The 20,437-nt window shown below is 43.4% G+C and overlaps 1 protein-coding gene across 2 annotated transcripts in view; it reads right to left on the bottom strand.

Moving 5' to 3' along the window:
* Window positions 1–342: 342 nt before the first annotated feature.
* The window catches only part of LOC142312132 (uncharacterized), a 56,234-nt gene continuing 36,139 nt past the window's right edge, over window positions 343–20,437 (bottom strand). Inside the window, exon 7 of one of the 2 annotated variants that reach the window (XM_075351023.1) lies at window positions 343–2,877. In XM_075351023.1, coding sequence (XP_075207138.1) covers window positions 1,811–2,877 — 1,067 coding nt within the window. In that variant the 3' untranslated portion in view covers window positions 343–1,810. The remainder of the gene's footprint in view (window positions 2,878–20,437) is intronic. The other variant, XM_075351024.1, reaches the window with a different exon arrangement.

The following is a 20,437-nucleotide window of genomic DNA, read 5'->3' as shown; positions in this document are numbered from 1 at the left end:
AGCCGAGCGGGGAAGTGTCGGCTCTCTGCACACGTAGCCAGGGTAAATATCGAGTTACTAAGCAAAGCGCTTTGCTTGGATACCCGATATTTACCTTGGTTACCAGCTTACCGCAGGCTGCCAGCGATGGCTCCATGCACACTGTAGCTGTAAAAAGCCATGGTTTTGGTGATCGAACCGTTCTCGAACGTAACTCAAACTGTCGAGCTTTTAGCAAAAGGCTGGAGTTCGATCTCGAGCACCCCCCAAAATCACTTGAACATGAAATTGGTGAACCTCGAACATCGCTCATCTCTACTCAAGACACTTTGTTGTGATAAAATATAACAAGTTTATTATTCACTAACAAGACTACGCTTAATACACTATATAATACTAGCACATGTAATCAATATGAAAAGCATATACTAAAGTAAATCCACATTCCATACAGGAAAACACCAGTAAATATGTTTATAAATACAATATTAAACCCACAATTACCAACCACCCCAACAGACTATAGCACTCACATCATATAATAGCCCACCCAACAATTAACACTATCTATCCCTTTATCCTGCTGTCCTTGCGTGTGGCCATCCAGAGAGGACGAGAAAGAGCCAAGGAAGCAGAGGAAAAGAGACCCTCACAGGGTATAAGGATAGCTTATATAGGGGCCTATGACCAAGATTCATGTTCCCCTTTGATTGGCTGTAATCCGTGATGTCATGGGGACGTGTGTATAGCCAGGTGTTGGAAACTCCTCCCAAGTAAAGCGCTGGGATCCTGGGTTCAAATCCCACCAAGGACAACATCTGAAAGGAGTTTGTATGTTCTCCCCGTGTTTGCGTGGGTTTCCTCCGGGTTCTCCAGTTTCCTCCCACACTACAAAGACATACAGTTAGGGACTCTAGATTGTGAGCCCCAATGGGGACAGTGCTGACAATGTATGTAAAGCGCTGTGGAATTAATAGCGCTATATAAATGAATAAATATTATATATTATTATATACACATAATATATATAAAAAATTATACCTTCACATATATTATTAAGTCCCTTCTATACGGACGTCATGTGACCCCTGATGTAGAAGTGAAGTTGTGTGGGCTTTTTTTGTGTGTGTTGTTTTGTTTCATATTTTGTTTAACTTTTTTCACTTAGTCCCACTATTGGACAAGAATATATTTTAGTTTGATCACTGATCTCATGCACTGTTGTTGATGGATTAAAGGGTTAATCCGCCTCGATTGGTTCCAGAAACTGGGGAAGTTGCCCACGGGTGTCAGCTGTGATGTACAGCAGTCACCCGCAGGAATTTCAAGCACAGGGTGCTGCTATTCACTTATTAGTCGTTCAGGGTATTTATTCCTCAGTGCCACTTTTTAACGGGGCTGTGGAAGAAGTACCTTGAGTGACTTCCATTAAAAGGCGTATCACTGGTGGTTAATTAAGGGGTTAACCCCTCATATATTATTATGCTATAAAGTGTAAATTTTGGAGGTCAGGTTTTTGAGACAATTGAGTAACTATTTAAAATCCAAGTCCCTTTAGACCCAATAATATGTGTATTGGAGCATAGAGAAGGAAATCTGTTCTCAATGATGGTGAACAACCTTCTATATGGGAACTGTTTTAAAATAATAAATCACATCAGACTTTCCTACAAAAAGGTAATGGAGCGTAGATGTAAATAGTATCTTACAACATATTAGGTTTATTATTGTAATATACATAAAAAACATTTCTTCTGACATGCAGATTGTGCATATAAAAAACGGTAATAAATGGCAGATAACTAATACTGGGAGTTTAAAAAGGCTTCTCTCATATGTGACTTCTCTGGTGTCTACACAGACTTGATTTGACTTTAAAACATTTCCCACATTCTAAACATGAAAACAGTTTCTCCCCTGTGTGACTTCTCTGGTGTTCAACAAGATATGATTCCTCTGCAAAACATGTCCCACATTCTGAACACGAAAAAGGTTTTTCCCTTGTGTGATTTATCTGGTGTTCAACAAGATGTGATTCGTCTGAGAAACATTTCCCGCATTCTGAACATGAAAAAGGTTTTTCCCCCATGTGAGTTCTCTGGTGTTCAACCATATGTGATTTTTGTGCAAAACATTTCCCACATTCTGAACATAAAAAAGGTTTCTCCCCTGTGTGAATTCTCAGGTGTATACCAAGAGCTGATTTATCTGCAAAACATTTCCCACATTCTAAACATGGAAAAGGTTTCTCCCCTGTGTGACTTCTCAGATGTATAACAAGAGATGTTTTCTTTGAAAAACTTTTCCCACATTCTGAACATGCAAAAGGTTTCTCCCCTGTGTGACGTCTCTGGTGCTCAACAAGATGTGATTTCTCTGCAAAATATTTCCCACATTCTAAACATAAGAAAGGTTTCTCCCCTGTGTGAATTTTCTGGTGTGTAACAAGATGTGATTTTGATGCAACACATTTCCCACATTCTGAACATGAATATGGCTTCTCATCTGTGTGAATTCTTTCATGTCTAACAAGCCGTGATTTGCAGTTAAAATATTTCCCACATTCTGTACAGGAAAATATTTTCTTATCAGTAGCAAAAGCCATTTTGAGGGACAGATCTTTACTATGTTCTGCACTTGAAAATGGCTTCTTTGCTTTAAGAGCAGCTTCATTTTTAATGCTTGTTTCGTGACTTTTATTTTTCTTACTAGTCTCTGAGGAATCAGAAGTTAGGACCTGTTTAAAAGAATCAGATGATAGATCTTTGCTGTGAAGGGATGATGGGATATCTGGAGTAATGGCATTCACTTCAGTTATGTCTTGTGTGATCGCAGAGTCATCTGATTTAAAAATTGCAGATATTAATTGTCCCTCTGATGTCCTGGTACAGTCATCTGCTAAGAATAAATATTGTTATTATTTTTGCATAAAATATTTTAACTTAATTGTATAACATTTCTAAAATATCTATAGAAAATTCAAGTTTTGTAGAAAAATAATGTTATTTACTGAGATTAAAACAGTTCACCATGTAACAGTAAACAGAATACCATATTATTGGTTCCAGTATACATTACCATATATAACCTACAAAAAGAATACTGAAACTCATATTTAAAACAATAATTTTTATTATTGAGAAATTGTTACAAGGTTTTACAGGAGGAAAATGGGGGGGGGGGGGGAGGGAGCATGAAAAATGAACAGTGAATAGTTAAATCCTGAAATGGTCACCCAGAAGCTGAAAAAGGAGTAATATATTGATTCAATACATGAACTGAGAGAAGGGATCTCACTAGAAATGGAGTATTGTATGGAGAGTCGGACACTAGTGTAAAAGGTATCCTATGTATATATTTAAGTACTTTATAAGTAGCAAGTTACTGTTAATTGCATATAAGGCCTAAATCAGCCCACATAAATAACTCCAATACAATAGTCCTCACCATATAAAGTCAAGTAGACAGTTGACTAAAATATAAAGTGCTCAGTACTCCTTAATAGATCTTAGAATGCATATATATGAAAAAGTCAACTCATAACTCAGATTTTGGTGACTATACTCCTATTAGGTGAGCTAAATAGCAAATAAGACGGTCTTATTTGCTATTTAGCTCACCTAATAGGAGTATAGTTACCAAAATCTGAGTTATGAGTTGACTTTTTCATATATATGCATTCTAAGATCTATTAAGGAGTACTGAGCACTTTATATTTTAGTCAACTGTCTACTTGACTTTATATGGTGAGGACTATTGTATTGGAGTTATTTATGTGGGCTGATTTAGGCCTTATATGCAATTAACAGTAACTTGTTACTTATAAAGTACTTAAATATATACATAGGATACCTTTTACACTGGTGTCCGACTCTCCATACAATACTCCATTTCTAGTGAGACCCCTTCTCTCAGTTCATGTATTGAATCAATATATTACTCCTTTTTCAGCTTCTGGGTGACCATTTCAGGATTTAACTATTCACTGTTCATTTTTCATGCTCCCCCCCCCCCATTTTCCTCCTGTAAAACCTTTTAACAATTTCTCAATAATAAAAATTATTGTTTTAAATATGAGTTTCAGTATTCTTTTTGTAGTTCACCATGTAAGTAACAATAGACCTCAGAGCAGGAATGTGTAGAGCAGTGTTTCTCAACTCCAGTCCTCAAGACCCACCAACAGATCATGTTTTCAGGTTTTCATCAATATTAGCCAGGGGATAATTCCATCACCTGTGCAACATTAAGGAAATCCTGAAAACCGGATTGAGAAAAACCTGAAAACATGACCTGTTGGGGACTTTTGAGGACTGGAGTTGAGAAATACTGGTGTAGAGCATGATGTCGGCCCTGTTTGTTCGTTCAGCCTCTCAAATACTGGATTATAAGTCACAAAACAAAAAGTATGTAGATCAGAATGATACCATTAAAAGACTAAACTCATCCGTAAATAAGCGTCGGAAAATGGCAACACGAAATTTATTTTTTTTTCCCCAATATTCAGAATTTTGTTTCTTTACTGAAACAGGAAAAATAAGATCAATGTTTGGTATCACAGTAATACTCAGAAATAATCAGTAGACTGATGTGAGAATTCGGTTTTCAACAATTTTTACAGCAAAAAGAATCCTGTAAAAGCAAAACTCAAAAAGACAATGGCAGAATTGCATTTTTTCACCGTTTCGTCCCACCTTGTCCTTCACCTGTGACCTCAAACAAAGCCGCGACATAGAGACAGAGCCACGCGATGACAATGAACTCGGGTGAACCTCTGACGTCACAGCTGCGGGCCCCGCACTACTGCCAATGTCGTGACACTTACGTCAGGAGTTCACCAGAGTTCATTTTCCTCGCGCAGCTCTGTCTACTGTCAGCGACCAGTCATGCTGTATGGTGCTGCTGTGACAGGACAGGGATGTAGCAGAGGTGAATCCCAGTGGGACCGCACTGTCAAAAATGCATCCAAAACACATGCGTTTTGGATGCATTTTGTTTTCTCATACGCAGTGCTTACAGTTGTCAAAGTCTGCCAGAGGGTGTATTTTTTTTTTGTCAAATCAAGAACGCAGTGTGTGGACATACCCTAACAGAGAAAATATTTTTCAAGCTTTTGAAGGTAAAATATCCGACCTTTATGTAATAATTTCTGTCCTTTTTTTTTTTTGATAACTACATTATTTCCCTATATAAACCATTTCATTAATCGATTTTGAGAGGAGATTAAATTCTGAGAATCAGATCTTGGATTTATCTTAATCCCTTCCTGACTGGGTTATTTCCCGTTTTTTTTGTTTTGCTTTTTCCCTCACTTTCTTCCAAGAGCAATAACTTTTTTACTTTTCCATCCACATAGCCATATGAGGGCTTTTGTTTGCAGGATGATGTTCTTTTGAATGACACCATTCATTTTACCATGTGATGCACGGGAAAGCGAGAAAAAAATACAAGTGTGTTGAAATTGAAAAATAAAGTGCAGTTCCACAATATACACTACAGTGTAAAAAAAGTTTAGGGTCACTTAGATAATTTTCTTAAAGAAAAGCACATTTTTTTAATGAAGCTAACATTAAACAGAAATACACTCTATACATTGTTAATGTGGTAAATGACTATTCTAGCTTCAAATGTCTGGTTTTTAATGCAATATCTACATAGGTGTATAGAGGCCCATTTCCAAGAACCACCACTCCAGTGTTCTAATGGTACATTGTGTCTGCTGTGTTAGAAGGCTAATGGATGTTTAGAAATCCCTTGAAAACCTTTGTGCAAGTATGTTAGCACAGCTGAAAGCAGTTTTGCTGATTAGAGAAGCTATAAAACTGACCTTCCTTTGAGCTAGATCAGAATCTGGAACATTACATTTGTTGGTTCCATTAAACTGTCAAAATAGCCAGAAAAAGAAAACTTTAATGTGAAACTCGACAGTCTATTCTTGTTCTTAAATGAAGGCTATTCCATGCGAGAAATTGCAAAGCCACTAGATTTCGTACAACAGTGTGTACTACTCCCTTCAAAGGAGAGCACAAACAGGCGCTAACCAGAATAGAAAGAGAAGTGGGAGGCCCCACTGCACAACTGAGCAACAAGACAAGTACATTAGAGTTTCTAGTTTGAGAAATTGTTGCCTCACAAGTCCTCAACTGGCAGCTTCATTTAAAAGCACCCACAAAATGCCCATGTCAACGTCTACAGTAAAGAGACGACTCCGGGATGCTGGCCTTCAAGGCAGAGTGGCAAAGAAAAAGTCATATCTGAGACTGGCTAATAAAAGGAAAAGATTAATATGGGCAAAAGAACACAGACATTGGACAGAGGAAGATTGGAAAAAAGTGTTATGGACAGAAGAATCGAAGTTTGAGGTGTTTGGATCACACAGAAGAACATTTGTGAGATGCAGAACTACTGAAAAGATGTTGGAAGAGTGCCTGATGCCATCTGTCAAGCATGGTGGAGGTAATGTGATGGTCTGGGATTGCTTTGGTGCTGGTCAAGTGGGAGATTTGTACAAGGTAAAAGGGATTTTGAATAAGGAAGGCCATCACTCCATTTTGCAACGCCATGCCATACCCTGTGGACAGCACTTGACTGGAGCCAATTTCATCCTACAACAGGACAATAACCTAAAGCACACCTCCAAATTATGCATGAACTATTTAGGGAAGAAGCAGGCAGCTGGTATTCTATCTGTAATGGAGTGGACAGCCCAGTCACCAGATCTCAACCCAATTGAGCTGTTGACCGTATGGTACGCAAAAGGTGCCCATCAAGCCAATCCAACTAGTGGGAGGGGCTTCTGGAAGCATGGGGTGAAATATCTCCAGATTACCTCAGCAAATTAACAGCTAGAATGCCAAAGTTCTGTGAAGCTGTAATTGCTGCAAAGGAGAATTCTGTGACGAAAGCAAAGTTTGAAGGAGAAAATTATTATTTCAAGTAAAAATCATTATTTCTAACCTAGTCAATGTCTGGACTATATTTTCTATTCATTATGCCACTTATTTGATAAATGAAAGTATGATTTTTTTCATGGAAAAAACAAAATTGTCTGGGTGACCACAAACTTTTGAACTGTAGTGTATATACATATACACTTTTTTTTTTTCTTGTTACCATTTTCACTATATGATTCACTAAAATTGACCCGGCAATATGATTCTCCAGGTAAGTTAACCCTTTCACGACCAATGATGTACTGGTACGTCATTGGTCATGTCACGGTAATCACTGCCAGCTGCTGCGCTGAGTCAGCAGTGAACCCTGCACATGTCTGCTGATTTGAACAGCAGACATGGGGCTAACAGGCGCAGGTGGATTTGCGATCCACCAACGCCTGCTTGTCACTTAGATTGCACTGTCAAAATGTGACAGCGCAATTTAAATGGCCGTGGTGGGAAATGCCTTTCAACGCCACCATCGACGGCCCCAGGATGCGATCACAGGGTCAGGTTACCACGGTAGCGATGGGTCGTGTTATGACCCCTTTCGCTATCATGACATAGTTCCTGTAAGAGCTTACAGAGTGCAACTCTAATCAACAGAAATGCACAGGCGATCAGACTATTGATCCATAACGTCCCCTAGGGGGACTAGTAAAATAATTAAAAAATGTAAAAATAAAGTTTTAAAAAATGACAAAAATAGGAATTCCGATCTACAGGTAATGATGTATCTAGGAGCCCATCATGACAGCACCACAGGAGTTGCTCTTTTGACCTCTACAGGGACAGGAAACACAAGAGGTTAAAAGCCCCTCCCACCCTAACCTCCTCAGTAATGACTTTTCCAACTACCACACTAGGATGGGTACAATACAATTTTATTATTGCTTCCTTCATACAATGTTTAGTTCACGTTAAGTATAAAGAACGAAAGGGAGGGAAATAAGGGTGCTGTCATGATGGGCTCCTGAAAACATCATTACCGGTAGGTCGTAATTCTTATTTTCCAGGTCGCCACATGACAGCACCACAGGAGAATACCAAAGTAATCTCTTATCAGGGGGGGGACCACGGCTTGAAGCACTTTCCTACCAAACAAGGTCTGCTGGTTGGCTAGGACATCTAATTTATAATGCTTGCAGTATGTATTGGACCTGACCAGGTGGCTGGTCTACAAATCTGTTCAATTGAGGTGTCTGCTTTTTCCATCCCTGAGGTGGATAATGCCCTAGTTGAGTGGGCCCTAAGGTTTACCGGAGGGTCTTTACCTACGGATGTATAGGTAGAAGCTATAGCGGATCTGACCCACCGTGATAAAGTTGCCTTTGTGGCCTTCCCTCCTCTATGTTTTCCCCTGAATTGTACAAATAGAGTAGAGTCCATCCTCCAGTTCCAGGTGGCCTCCAAATAAGTCAACACTGTCCCATCTGACATCCAATGAATGTAAGCATCGTTCCTTTTGATTTTTATAGTTGTGGCAGAAGGAGGGCAAGATAACTTCCTGCTCCAGATTCACGGATGAATCTACCTTGGGGCAAAAGGCTGGATCCAATTTCAGTATTATCCGATGGTCTAGGACAGTCATGGCGAACCTTTTACAGGCCGAGTGCCCAAACTGTAGCCCTAAACCCAATTTTTGTTTCCGAAGTGCCAACCAATCCTATAATGTAAATAATTGATTTTAACCTTACCTTTGCCGTCTTCTCTTCTCTTCAGCAGGGGGCATCACACTCATGCATGCTTACCACACATTGAAGCTGAGCCCTTTCCAAACACAGCAGATGGATTGATCTTTCTGGAAAAAATTGCAGCATATCACCATGCTTGACTGTAGGGATGGTATTCTTGGGGTCGTATGCAGTGCCATCCAGTCTCCAAACGTCACGTGTGTGGTTGGCACCAAAGATCTCGATCTTGGTCTCATCAGACCAGAGAACCTTGAACCAGTCTGTCTCAGAGTCCTCCAAGTGATCATGAGCAAACTGTAGACGAGCCTTGACATGACGCTTTGAAAGTAAAGGTACCTTACGGGCTCGTCTGGAACGTAGACCATTGCGGTGGAGTACGTTACTTATGGTATTGACTGAAACCAATGTCCCCACTGCCATGAGATCTTCCCGGAGCTCCTTATTGTCCTTGGGTTAGCCTTGACTCTTCGGACAAGCCTGGCCTCGGCATGGGTGGAGACTTTCAAAGGCTGTCCAGGCCGTGGAAGGCTAACAGTAGTTCCATAAGCCTTCCACTTCCGGATGATGCTCCCAACAGTGGAGACAGGTAGGCCCAACTCCTTGGAAAGGGTTTTGTACCCCTTGCCAGCCTTGTGACCCTCCACGATCTTGTCTCTGATGGCCTTGGAATGCTCCTTTGTCTTTCCCATGTTGACCAAGTATGAGTGCTGTTCACAAGTTTGGGGAGGGTCTTAATTAGTCAGAAAAGGCTGGAAAAAGAGATAATTAATCCAAACATGTGAAGCTCATTGTTCTTTGTGCCTGAAATACTTCTTAATACTTTAGGGGAACCAAACAGAATTCTGGTGGTTTGAGTGGTTGAATAATAAATGACCCTCTGAATAAACTTTTCACAATTTAAAAAAAAAAAAAAAGAAACAATATTCTTTTTTGCTGCAGTGCATTTCACACTTCCAGGCTGATCTACAGTCCAAATGTCATAATGCCAAGTTAATTCCGAATGTGTAAACCTGCTAAATCTGCAGGGGGTTGAATACTACTTGTAGGCACTGTATATTTGTCCCCATCATGACCCCATCCTTGTAAATGTACTCCATCCTGGTAAATGTCCTCCATCCTGGTAAATGTACCTTATTCTGGCATGTTCCCCCATGCTGGTAAATGTACCCCATCCTGACATATTGCCCATCCTTGTAAATGTTCCCCCATCCCGGCATGTACCCCATTCCTGGTAAATGTCTTCCATCCTGGTAAATGTTCCCAATCCTGGTTAATTTACCCCCATCCAGGTAAATGTACCCCCATCCAGGTAAATGTCCCCCTTCCTAGCATGTACCCCTTCCTGGTAAATGTTCCCCTTCCTGGTAAATGTACCCTATCGTGGCATGTTTCCTCCATCCTGGCATGTATATTTCCTCCATCCTGGCATGCATGTTTCTTCCATCCTGGCATGCATGTTTCCTCCATCCTGGCATGCATGTTTCCTCCATCCCGGCATGTATGTTCCCTCCATCCTGGCATGTATGTTTCCTCCATCCTGGCATGCATGTTTCCTCCATCCTGGCATGCATGTTTCCTCCATCCTGGCATGCATGTTTCCTCCATCCTGGCATGTATGTTTCCTCCATCCTGGCATGTATGTTTCCTCCATTCTGGCATGCATGTTTCCTCCATCCTGGCATGTAGGTTTCCTCCATCCTGGCATGTAGGTTTCCTCCATCCTGGCATGTATGTTTCCTCCATTCTGGCATGCATGTTTCCTCCATCCTGGCATGTATGTTTCCTCCATCCTGGCATGCATGTTTCCTCCATTCTGGCATGTATGTTTCCTCCATTCTGGCATGTATGTTTCCTCCATCCTGGCATGTATGTTTCCTCCATCCTGCCATGCATGTTTCCTCCATCTTTGCATGTATGTTTTCCCCATCCTGGCATGCATTGTTCCCCATCCTGGTATTCATGTTTCCCCATCCTTGCATGCATGTTTCCCCATCCTGGCATGCATTGTTCCCCATCCTGGCATGCATGTCCCCCCCATCCTGGCATGCATGTCATTCCTCCCCATGCTGGCATGTGTGTTCCCCCTCATGCTGGCATGTGCGTTCCCCCCCATGCTGGCATGTGCGTTCCCCCATCCCCACCCCATGCTGGCATGTGCGTTCCCCCATCCCCACCCCATGCTGGCATGTGCGTTCCCCCACCCCCACGCTGGCATGAGCGTTCCCCCACCCCCACGCTGGCATGTGCGTTCCCCCACCCCCACCCCATGCTGGCATGTGCGTTCTCCCACCCACACCCCATGCTGGCATGTGCGTTCTCCCACCCCCACCTCATGCTGGCATGTGCATTCTCCCACCCCCACCCCATGCTGGCATGTGCGTTCCCCCACCCCCACCCCCACCCCATGCTGGCATGTGCGTTCTCCTACCCACACCCCATGCTGGCATGTGCGTTCCATGCTGGCGCTCCCCCCCATCCCCCACCTTGGCACAGCCACACACGAGTTATAAAAAAAAGGAACACACAACTTACCTTCCTGCACACGCTCCCCCGCTGCGCGCCGCTGGGTCCTCAGTTCCCACGTGGCCAGAAGACCTCATTACGCCGGCCCCGCTCGCTGACGCTCCTCCGTCTTCTAGGCAACACACCTGCAGCCTGGGAGAGGAGGAGTGTCAGAGCGAGGAGAAATGTCTCCTCCGCTCCAACACAGCTTTGATCTGCCGGCGCGACTGCACCAGCAGATCAATGCGGCAGGATCAGGCGACAGCACGCATGCCAGCAGAATGGGCTCTGCGTGCCCCTGGTGGCACGCGTGCCATAGGTTCGCCGTCACTGGTCTAGGACCTGAAGATTGGGATCCCTGATAGATAAGACCTGGATCTGCCAGATTCGTTTGGCCGTTTTGTCACTGCAACCAGGAACACCATCTTGATCGACAACGTCTCAACCGATATCTGATCAATTGGTTCAAATGGAAGGTCGCAAAGTCCATTCAGAACCAAACCCAGGTCGCACAGAGGCACTGTGGATCTGATAGTGGGTCTCAACCTCTGGATACCCCTCACAAGCCGTGAGACCCACGAATAGCAGGCTAGTGGTACATCGAAGAAGATGCTAAGGGCCGAAATCTGTACCTTCAACTTATTTGGTTTCAGTCCCTTGTGGAAGCCCATCTGAAGAAAATCCAAAATCTTGGGAATATTCGGGTGCGCACTGGACACCGGTTCCTCGCCTAGGAATGTGTCTAACCTTCTCCAGACCTTTCTGTAGATCGTCCTTGTTACCAATTTCCTGCTCGCCTGGAGGGTGGAAATAACTGCATCTGATAAGACCTTAATCCTCAGGAACCTCCCTTCAGGATCAAGGCCGACAAGTGTAGGTGTCGTAGTTCTTGGTGAAGTACTGGTCCCTGGCTGAGGAGATTCTCCCTCAAGGGAAGGAACACAGGGTCTCCTACTGCAAGGTTTTTAAGCAACAAAAACCAGCTCCTCTTCGGCCAATAAAGCGCTTTTAATACTACTTTGGCTCCGTCCTGCTGGATCTGCTTGAGGACTGGGAATCAATGGGAGAGGAGGGAATGCGTATGCTAGACTCCTGTCCCAGATCTGAGACATGGCATCCTCCACGGTGGGATTGTCTCTTGGATTCAGGGGAAACAATTTTCTTGTTTTTGTATTTCTTTTGGAAGCGAACAGGTCTACTTGAAGGGCACCCCATCTGCTGACCAGATTCTGGAATACGACCTCGTCCAATTCCCATTTTGAGGGATCTATCGTGCGGCTGCTGAGAGAGTCTGCCAGGTACTTTTCTGATCCTTTCAGATGGACTGCGGAGATGGATAGCACTGATCTTTCGGCCCAACAAATAAATCTCTGTTGCTAGAGATTGTAGAGGGGAATGTCTTGAGCCTCCCTGATGCCGGTGAAAGGACACTGTTGTGACATTGTCGGATAAAATCCTGACATGCTGATTCAGAAACAGTTCTCAATTCCTCCTGAGAGCTTGCCAGACGGCGTTTAGTTCTCTGAAATTTGAAGACTTGTTCTTCATCTGTACCGGCTACTCTCCCTGGAAGTAACTGGACCAACGTGGGCACCCAAACCTGTCTGACTGACGTCGGTAGTAAGCGTGACACAAGGAGAGCAATTCCAGGGAACTCCGACCTGCAGGTTCTTCCAATCCATCCATCATCTCAGATCTTCTTTGAGATGATGCGGTAAACTGATCTGGCTGTTCAAGGACCACCGGAAGCCGATTGTAGCGGTCAAGATCAGCTTCTGAAGGACTCTGGAGGATAATTGACTCTACCTGAGGCTTGGAATGCACAACGTCATCAGGCAGAGAATGCTCATGGCTTTCCTGACCGTGCACCTCCTCTTCTGTCCCAAGATCTGGATTCTGTTCCTGATTACCTCTGCCTTCTGTGACGGTAAAAAGGAAGTTCTTATGCCTATCCAACCTAGTGACTGAAGTTGTTGTAAGGTAATAGTAATCCTACAAAACAGTTCCTCCTGAGGGTCCGCCACCAGTAGAAGTCGTCTAGGTATGGTACAATTGTCACATCGTCACTTCTAAGATGGGCAACTACCTCTGCCACTACTTTTGTGAATATTATGGGAGCAGATGACAGGCCGAATGGTAGGGACCGGGAACTGAAAGTGGAAAATCGTTCTCCTTTTTTTTTTTAGAGCAAACCTTAGGAACTTCTGGGATTTTCGATGGATGGCTACGTGATAATAGGCGTCTTTTAGATCTACCATGCCCATGACGGAGTTTGTATTGAGAAGAAATTTTTTGTAACGGACCCACCGGTTTAGAGGTTGTAGGTTTTTTATTGTACAGAAGTCGCCTGATGTTTTGGGGTTTTTTTAGGGAAAAGAGGGTTGAGTAATGACCCTGAAATTGTTCAAGGACCAGAAAAGGAATTACTGCCTGTGTTTGTAATAAGGTTTCTACATCCGTCCAGAGACGGTTGCAAACGAACGTGGACCAGGGCTTTGTGAGGATAAACCTTTTGGGAAGGGTATGGGAAACTCGATCTGGAGTCCCTGAGCTACAAATTGGAGGACCCATGGATTGGAGGATATGCGCCTCCACTCTTCCAGAAAGCCACGCAGTCTCCAGCCTATGTACATGGCGTCAGGACCTATCCGGTCTCTTCCTGGAATCAAAATGGGAGTTCCTATCCTTCCCCCCCATTTGGGTAGCTCCACTTCCCTGTTTTCCCTTTTCCTTCGTAATCTTGCCCCTTAAAAGACCGGAATCTACGAGAGGGCAGAGACGTCCGAGATTTTTCCTCCGGGAATCCTCCTTTTTTATTCGAAGCTTTCTCCAGAATATCGTCTAACACATGGACAAATACCCGGAGACCTGAAAAGGGAATAGAACAAAGTTTATTTTTAGAGGTGCTATCCCCTGACCATGTTTTAAGCCATATAGCACGGCAGGCTGAATTGATTAATGCATCATTTCTAGCAGAAATCCTAACAGACTCTGCAGAGGAATCCGCCATGAACCTGTGGCCATCTTTCACAGGTGAATGGACTTCAAGACAGCTTCTCTTAGAGCCTTTTTTCTGATCTGAGCTTCAAGATCATCCAACCACCTAGACCTAGCCACTGAAGTAGCTGCTATATTAGCTTTGATGGTGGCCACCAAAGCTTCCCATGCCTTCTTCAGGAGTCCATCTGCTTTCCTGAACATTGGGTCTCTAAGACCAGAAGAGTCCTCAAATGGTATAGAAGTCTTTTTAGCCACCTTCGCTACAGGAACATCAATCCTGGGAACATCCTCCCATGCTTTGATGTCCTCAGGTTCAAAGGGAAGACAAGCCGTGAAGTCCCAGGGAATCACTTGCTTCTTTTTAGCCTCCTTCCATTCCTCCATGACCATGGTTCGGACATGTTGATTAACAGGGAAGAATCTCGTCCTGGATAGATCGTGGTTTCTCAGTCTCCTCCACCATCATGGTCCTTCAGACTGCCCTCAGAAGGCCATCTCTATCCTGTGATGAAAAAAGGTATTGTCTCCCTTCTTCTGGCAATGTTCCCGGGACCTTTTCCTCAACATCCGACTCAGAGTCACAGAATGGGTCTTCCGCTTCAGAAGACTCCTCCAATTCACACCGCTGCCTCTTCCGAGAAGCCATACAGGGTTTTTGTTGGGGCATCATACAGGACACTGTCGTCTGAACTTCTTTCCAAATAATTGCCTCTTATCTGTCAGGAAGGACTTCTGTTCCTCCGAGACAAGCTTGGCAATACAGGCCTCACAGAGTTTTTTTTTAGCACAAGTGTCTGCTAACTTCCCATTAGGCACTGCAAACAGTCTAGATTTTCCTCATAACTTCATAGTTGCCTTTTTTAAGGATGGTGCCAGAGCCCACAGAGTAACCTCCATTGTGACATATACAAGGGCTTAGACTATTTAGTACGCCATACTACCCCCATCTGGGCTAGTCCTATGGAACGGGCACTCACATGGACCTGGGGTACATCAGGAGAAATGTCTGAGCGGGCACCCACATGCATGACTAGGCTTGTTCAGGAATCCTGTACACGACCTACCCCAAGGGAATACTGACGGTGTCCTTTCCCCTCCCCACAGGTTTTTATTACGTTATACGGGGTACCTCCAGGTCCTAGTCCTTCCTTCTGAGTTCCGTGCTGGAACCCATGCCACTCTCCAAGAAGTTGCCCTGACCCGGAACCAGAAGTGCGACTGATCCTCTTCTGTGCATCCATGGCAGTGCATCCCACCCTGGAATGCTCGCCATGCGCAAGACTGGAAGTGCCTGCGTGCAGGATGCTGAGAGCCCTCCGAAGAGGGAAGCGGTTGGCACCAGGAGCTCCTGCTCCACCGGCGAGGCTGGAGGAACTCTCCTTGAGAGGTGTCCGCCTGGGGCTGCTTGACAGGCCGGAATGAGAGAGGAAGGCCCCCAGATCCACCTGGACCCCCTTCATCCCGACAATAAGATCTTCTTGAGTCCATCCTGTACAGGGACAGGAAAAACACTGAGGAGGTTGGAGTGGGAGGGGCTTTTAACCTCTTGTGTTTCCTGCCCCTGTAGAGGTCAAAGTAGCAACTCCTGTAGTGCTGTGATGTGGCGACCTGGAAAAAAAAAATAAAAGTTCAAATCACCCCCCCATTCAAAATAAAACCGTTAAAAATTTCAAAAATATACACATATTTGGTATTGCCACGCACTTGTAGTATCGGGAACCAGAAGTGACTGGGCATCACAGGCTGGAGTAAATGGGTGTGAGTAGAGCTGGTGGGCGTGGGTGGCCACCCGGATTTAGTAAACATTAGTTTTTAAGTCCACATTGTCATTGAGTTATTTCTAATAGACACGGTGGTTTGGGTTTAAGACCACCAAAAGAGGGGATTCCGGAGGGCGGCCAAGCTCCCCTTGCATTATCAAAGTGACATACTTGCGGCTTAGTGGGTGTGACGCTAGTCTTGGTGGGCATGGCCTGACATGCAGCCCATAACAAGCTTTCAATATGCAGGGGGCCAGTTGGTCACGCCCACTATCTCCCCTCCTTCCCACTAATTCTGGCCAGTCATGCCCAGTCACTTCCTGTCCCCGATACTACAAGTATACTGGTTCAATTATATAGATACCAAATATGAATAGTTTATTATTTAATTGGTGAAATAAAATTCTGAAATTTGTAAGAAAAAAATAAATTAGCTTCTTCTCCATTTTCTCGAGATTCGTAATGTTTTCAGCTATCGGGATCTGGGGCTGTGTGAGGACTTATTATATGCGCCCTAAGCTGACGTTTTCACTCATTCTGTTTTGGGGTAGATATAATGTTATGATCCCTCTTATTGCATTTTACTGTAATCTTGCTGCGGCGAAAATGCGTAATTTTGGTTTTTAGATTTTCTTCTCTTTATGCCAAAATTTACAATAACAATCAAAAGGGTAACAAAGATTTTACTTTCAGGCTCCATATCTCACCATCCACTACAGCTTTGAGCATGAGAAAACCTTCATTTTACAGACAATCATCTTGACAATCTCAACCATAAATTCGTCTTGCAACTATTTAGCATATGATTAGTTATACAAATTCTTGTCAGGTCACTGCATTATTACTGTTTGGGTTCTGGTGTTTGAAAAATCTTTTTCTTCCTGTATACTGCAAATTACAACCTCTTCTCACCAGTCACTGGTTCAAATTGAGGAGCCTCCATGAAGACGATTTCCCAAGAAAAGAAGAACAGCATCATCCAGCTGATTGATAGTGGTCTCTCGACCAAAAAAATTGCCAAACTGCACCATGTGGGTGCTATGACAGTTGGAAGAATAAGAAATGAAGTTCGTCTATTCAAAAGCCAAGCCAGCCTAAAATATTCGAGTCAACAAGTCGGTTCATCACAAGGTCTATCAGTTCTAAAGTGACAAACACAGCAGTGGAAGTGCCTCATATGCTTCACAATAGTGAGATCACAGATGTCGTTGTAAGTACCATGTGAAGCTTATTACAGAAATCTGGAATAGTTGCCTAAAAAAAGTTGAAGAAGCCACAATTTCAATATCATCATAAGAATGGAGTTGCAAAAAATAGGAAATGTGGACAGTAGAAGGTTGGAAATAGGTGATTTCAAGCAATGATATGACAGTCAATAGACTAGGCTCTAATGGGTACAAATAGGTCTTGAAGAAATGAGGGAAAAAAGAGGCTAACAGACTGAGAAATTGAAGGAACTGTCAAAATCAGTAGAGGAAGCCTGACGATATGGGGTTTCACAGCCAAATGCAGTGGATACTTGATCAGAATTGATGGTGGTCTCACTGCTGAGGTATGTGTGACTCTCCTACAAGATGAGTTACTTCATATACTGAAGTACTATGGGAATGAAAAATATGACATAGTGTTTAAGCAGAGAAAAAAAAAAGAACTGAGGCATATGAAGAAATTGGCAAGGACATGGTTTGATGACAATGAAGTAGAGGTGCTGGATTGGCCCTCACAGTCCCCAGACCTCAATTCAATTGAAAACTTGTGTTTAAAGTTGAAGAAAAAGCTTTATACATACCCAAGTAAGTCAACCAGTATGCACCAATATGCATGTAGAAGAGACCTGGGATCAGACTTTGGTCTGGACATGCTTGATTTTGATCGAGAGTATGCCCCAGAGGGATTCAGGCAGTGATGAAAGCCAAAAGGTAGATTTACAAAATACTAACACAATATTAAAATTTAAATTTTAAGAAGCAAAACAGTAACAATGCAGTGACATGACAAGAATCTGCATAATCATATGCTAAATAGTTGCAAGTCATATTTACGTATAACAAATCCAAGATGATTGTCTATAAAATGAAGGTTGACTCACACTGAAAGATGTAGTGGATGGTGAGATATGGAGCTTGAAAATCAAAAGTTCAAAACATTGTTATCCTTTTTGCTTGTTACTGTACAGTGAAAATCACGATCTCCTAAAGATGCCAGCTGCAAGGTGGCTTTCACCGGAGTATTGTAAAGACAAGCACAGGGATGTTCAGCAAACTCCTAGCTGTCATGGCAATCTATTGACACCCCGAGATCACACCACACAGGGCCGGATTAAGGTTGGTGGGGGCCCCTGGGCAGAAAATCTGGTGGGGGCCCCATAACGTTAACATTTTTAGCCATAACAGTAGAGCGCGAACCGTAGCATTTAGAAATAAATCCACTGAGCATGGATTTTATCCTGTTCTGCCACATTCACATTTACACTTATAAATAGAAAGTTACTCACATTTTTTTTATTGATCCCAATGTTAAGACAGCCAAGTAATAGTAAAAATACAGAAAGGGAAAGTTCTCACTGGCAGCCATGGTTGCTAAAAATACTAATGTGCTCTCTATTGTATTATCTCTAGAGTAGTACATAGCAGCTGAGGTCTGTACACGGTATGCCATACACAGTATCAGAGGTGGATCTAGGTTTTCCTGTCCATGGAGTAGGAGGTCAGTTTGGCGCCCCCTTCTATACACGGCTTATGCGGTTTGAGTAGTTGTCATGTGACCGCTCATACGCCATTTTCACACGTGCCGATGAGCTGCTCTTCCGAATTTTCTCAATGTTCAGTGAAATACTACAGCCCATAAAGAGAAGCAGGAAGAGAAGCTAATTGTGACTCAAAGTATTAAAATGACCTGCAAGTGGTCATGTGACCACTTCTGGAATTAGCAAGCAGAGCTAAATCCTTACATTGAGTATATTACAGGTTGTTGGATTGGGCATGCTACGGGGCTTACTTTTATTATTAAAGGGGTTGTCCAGGTCGACAAGGAAAATTTGTTGTTATCCTATATGACTGCAGACTTCTGAATTCTCACAGCTTGCGGACTGCACACTGTCATGATTTTCCCGTGCCATGAGCAAGTAGTCATGGGACTGCAAGTATGCGATTTGCTTACTTCCGGCCACATTCAAATTAGACGTCTGCAGCCTCACTCAATAGTTACATGCCCTCAAGCTCTCACTGCTGGCATCGGAGAGTCCTGATAGTGTGCAGTGTGCACACTGAGGATTCAGAAGTCTGCAGTCACATAGAAACTTTCATCACAAACCTGGACAACCCCTTTAATGCTACTAACATAATGTAGAAACCCTTGCGGTCATGTAATTTTACAAATTATGGCTTGCTACATGTGTACAGGATCAGAATCAGTAAAATGTACATAAATACACTGTGTGTAGAATTATTAGACAAATGAGTATTTTGATCACATGATACTATTTATACATGTCGTCCTACTCCAAGCTGTATAGGCTGAGAGCCAACTACCAATTAAGTAAATCCGGTGATGTGCATCTCTGTAATGAGGAGGGGTGCGGTGTAATGACATCAACACCCTGTATAAGGTGTGCTTAATTATTAGGCAACTTCCTTTCCTTTGGCAGAATGGGTCAGAAGAGAGATGTGACGGGATCTGAAAAGTTCATATTGTGAGCTGTCTTGCAGAGGGATGCAGCAGTCTTGAAATTGTCAAACTTTTGAAGCGTGATCACCGAACAATCAAGCATTTCATGGCAAATAGCCAACAGGGTGGCAAGAAGCGTTTTGGGCAAAAAAGGCGCAAAATAACTGCCCATGAATTGAGGAAAATCAAGCGTGAAGCTGCCAAGATGCCATTTGCCACCAGTTTGGCCATATTTCAGAGCTGCAACGTTACTGGAGTATCAAAAAGCACAAGGTGTGCCATACTCAGGGACAGGCCAAGGTAAGGAAGGCTGAAAAACCACCACCTCTGAACAAGAAACATAAGATAAAACCTCAAGACTGGACCAAGAAATATCTTAAGACTGATTTTTCAAAGGTTTTATGGACTGATGAAATGAGAGTGACTCTTGATGGGCCAGATGGATGGGCCAGAGGCTGGATCAGTAAAGGGCAGAGAGCTCCACTCCGACTCAGACGCCAGCAAGGTGGAGGTGGGGTACTGGTATGGGCTGGGATCATCAAAGATCAACTTGTGGGACCTTTTCGCGTTGAGGATGGAGTGAAGCTCAACTCCCAGACCTACTGCCAGTTTCTGGAAGACAACTTCTTCAAGCAGTGATACAGGAAGAAATCGGTATCGTTCAAGAAAAACATGATTTTCATGCAGGACAATGTTCCATCACATGCATCCAACTACTCCACAGCGTGGCTGGCCAGTAAAGGTCTAAAAGATGAAAAAATAATGACATGGCCCCCTTGTTCACCTGATCTGAACCCCATAGAGAACCTGTGGTCCCTCATAAAATGTGAGATCTACAGGGAGGGAAAACAGTCCACCTCTGGGAACAGTGTCTGGGAGGCTGTGGTGGCTGCTGCACGCAATG

Source organism: Anomaloglossus baeobatrachus, chromosome 5 (assembly GCF_048569485.1).
Source record: "Anomaloglossus baeobatrachus isolate aAnoBae1 chromosome 5, aAnoBae1.hap1, whole genome shotgun sequence".
In the NCBI taxonomy this organism is placed as follows: Eukaryota; Metazoa; Chordata; class Amphibia; order Anura; family Aromobatidae; genus Anomaloglossus; species Anomaloglossus baeobatrachus.
The sequence above is the reverse complement of the archived record's forward strand: the minus strand, read 5'-3'. Positions and strand labels throughout refer to the sequence as shown.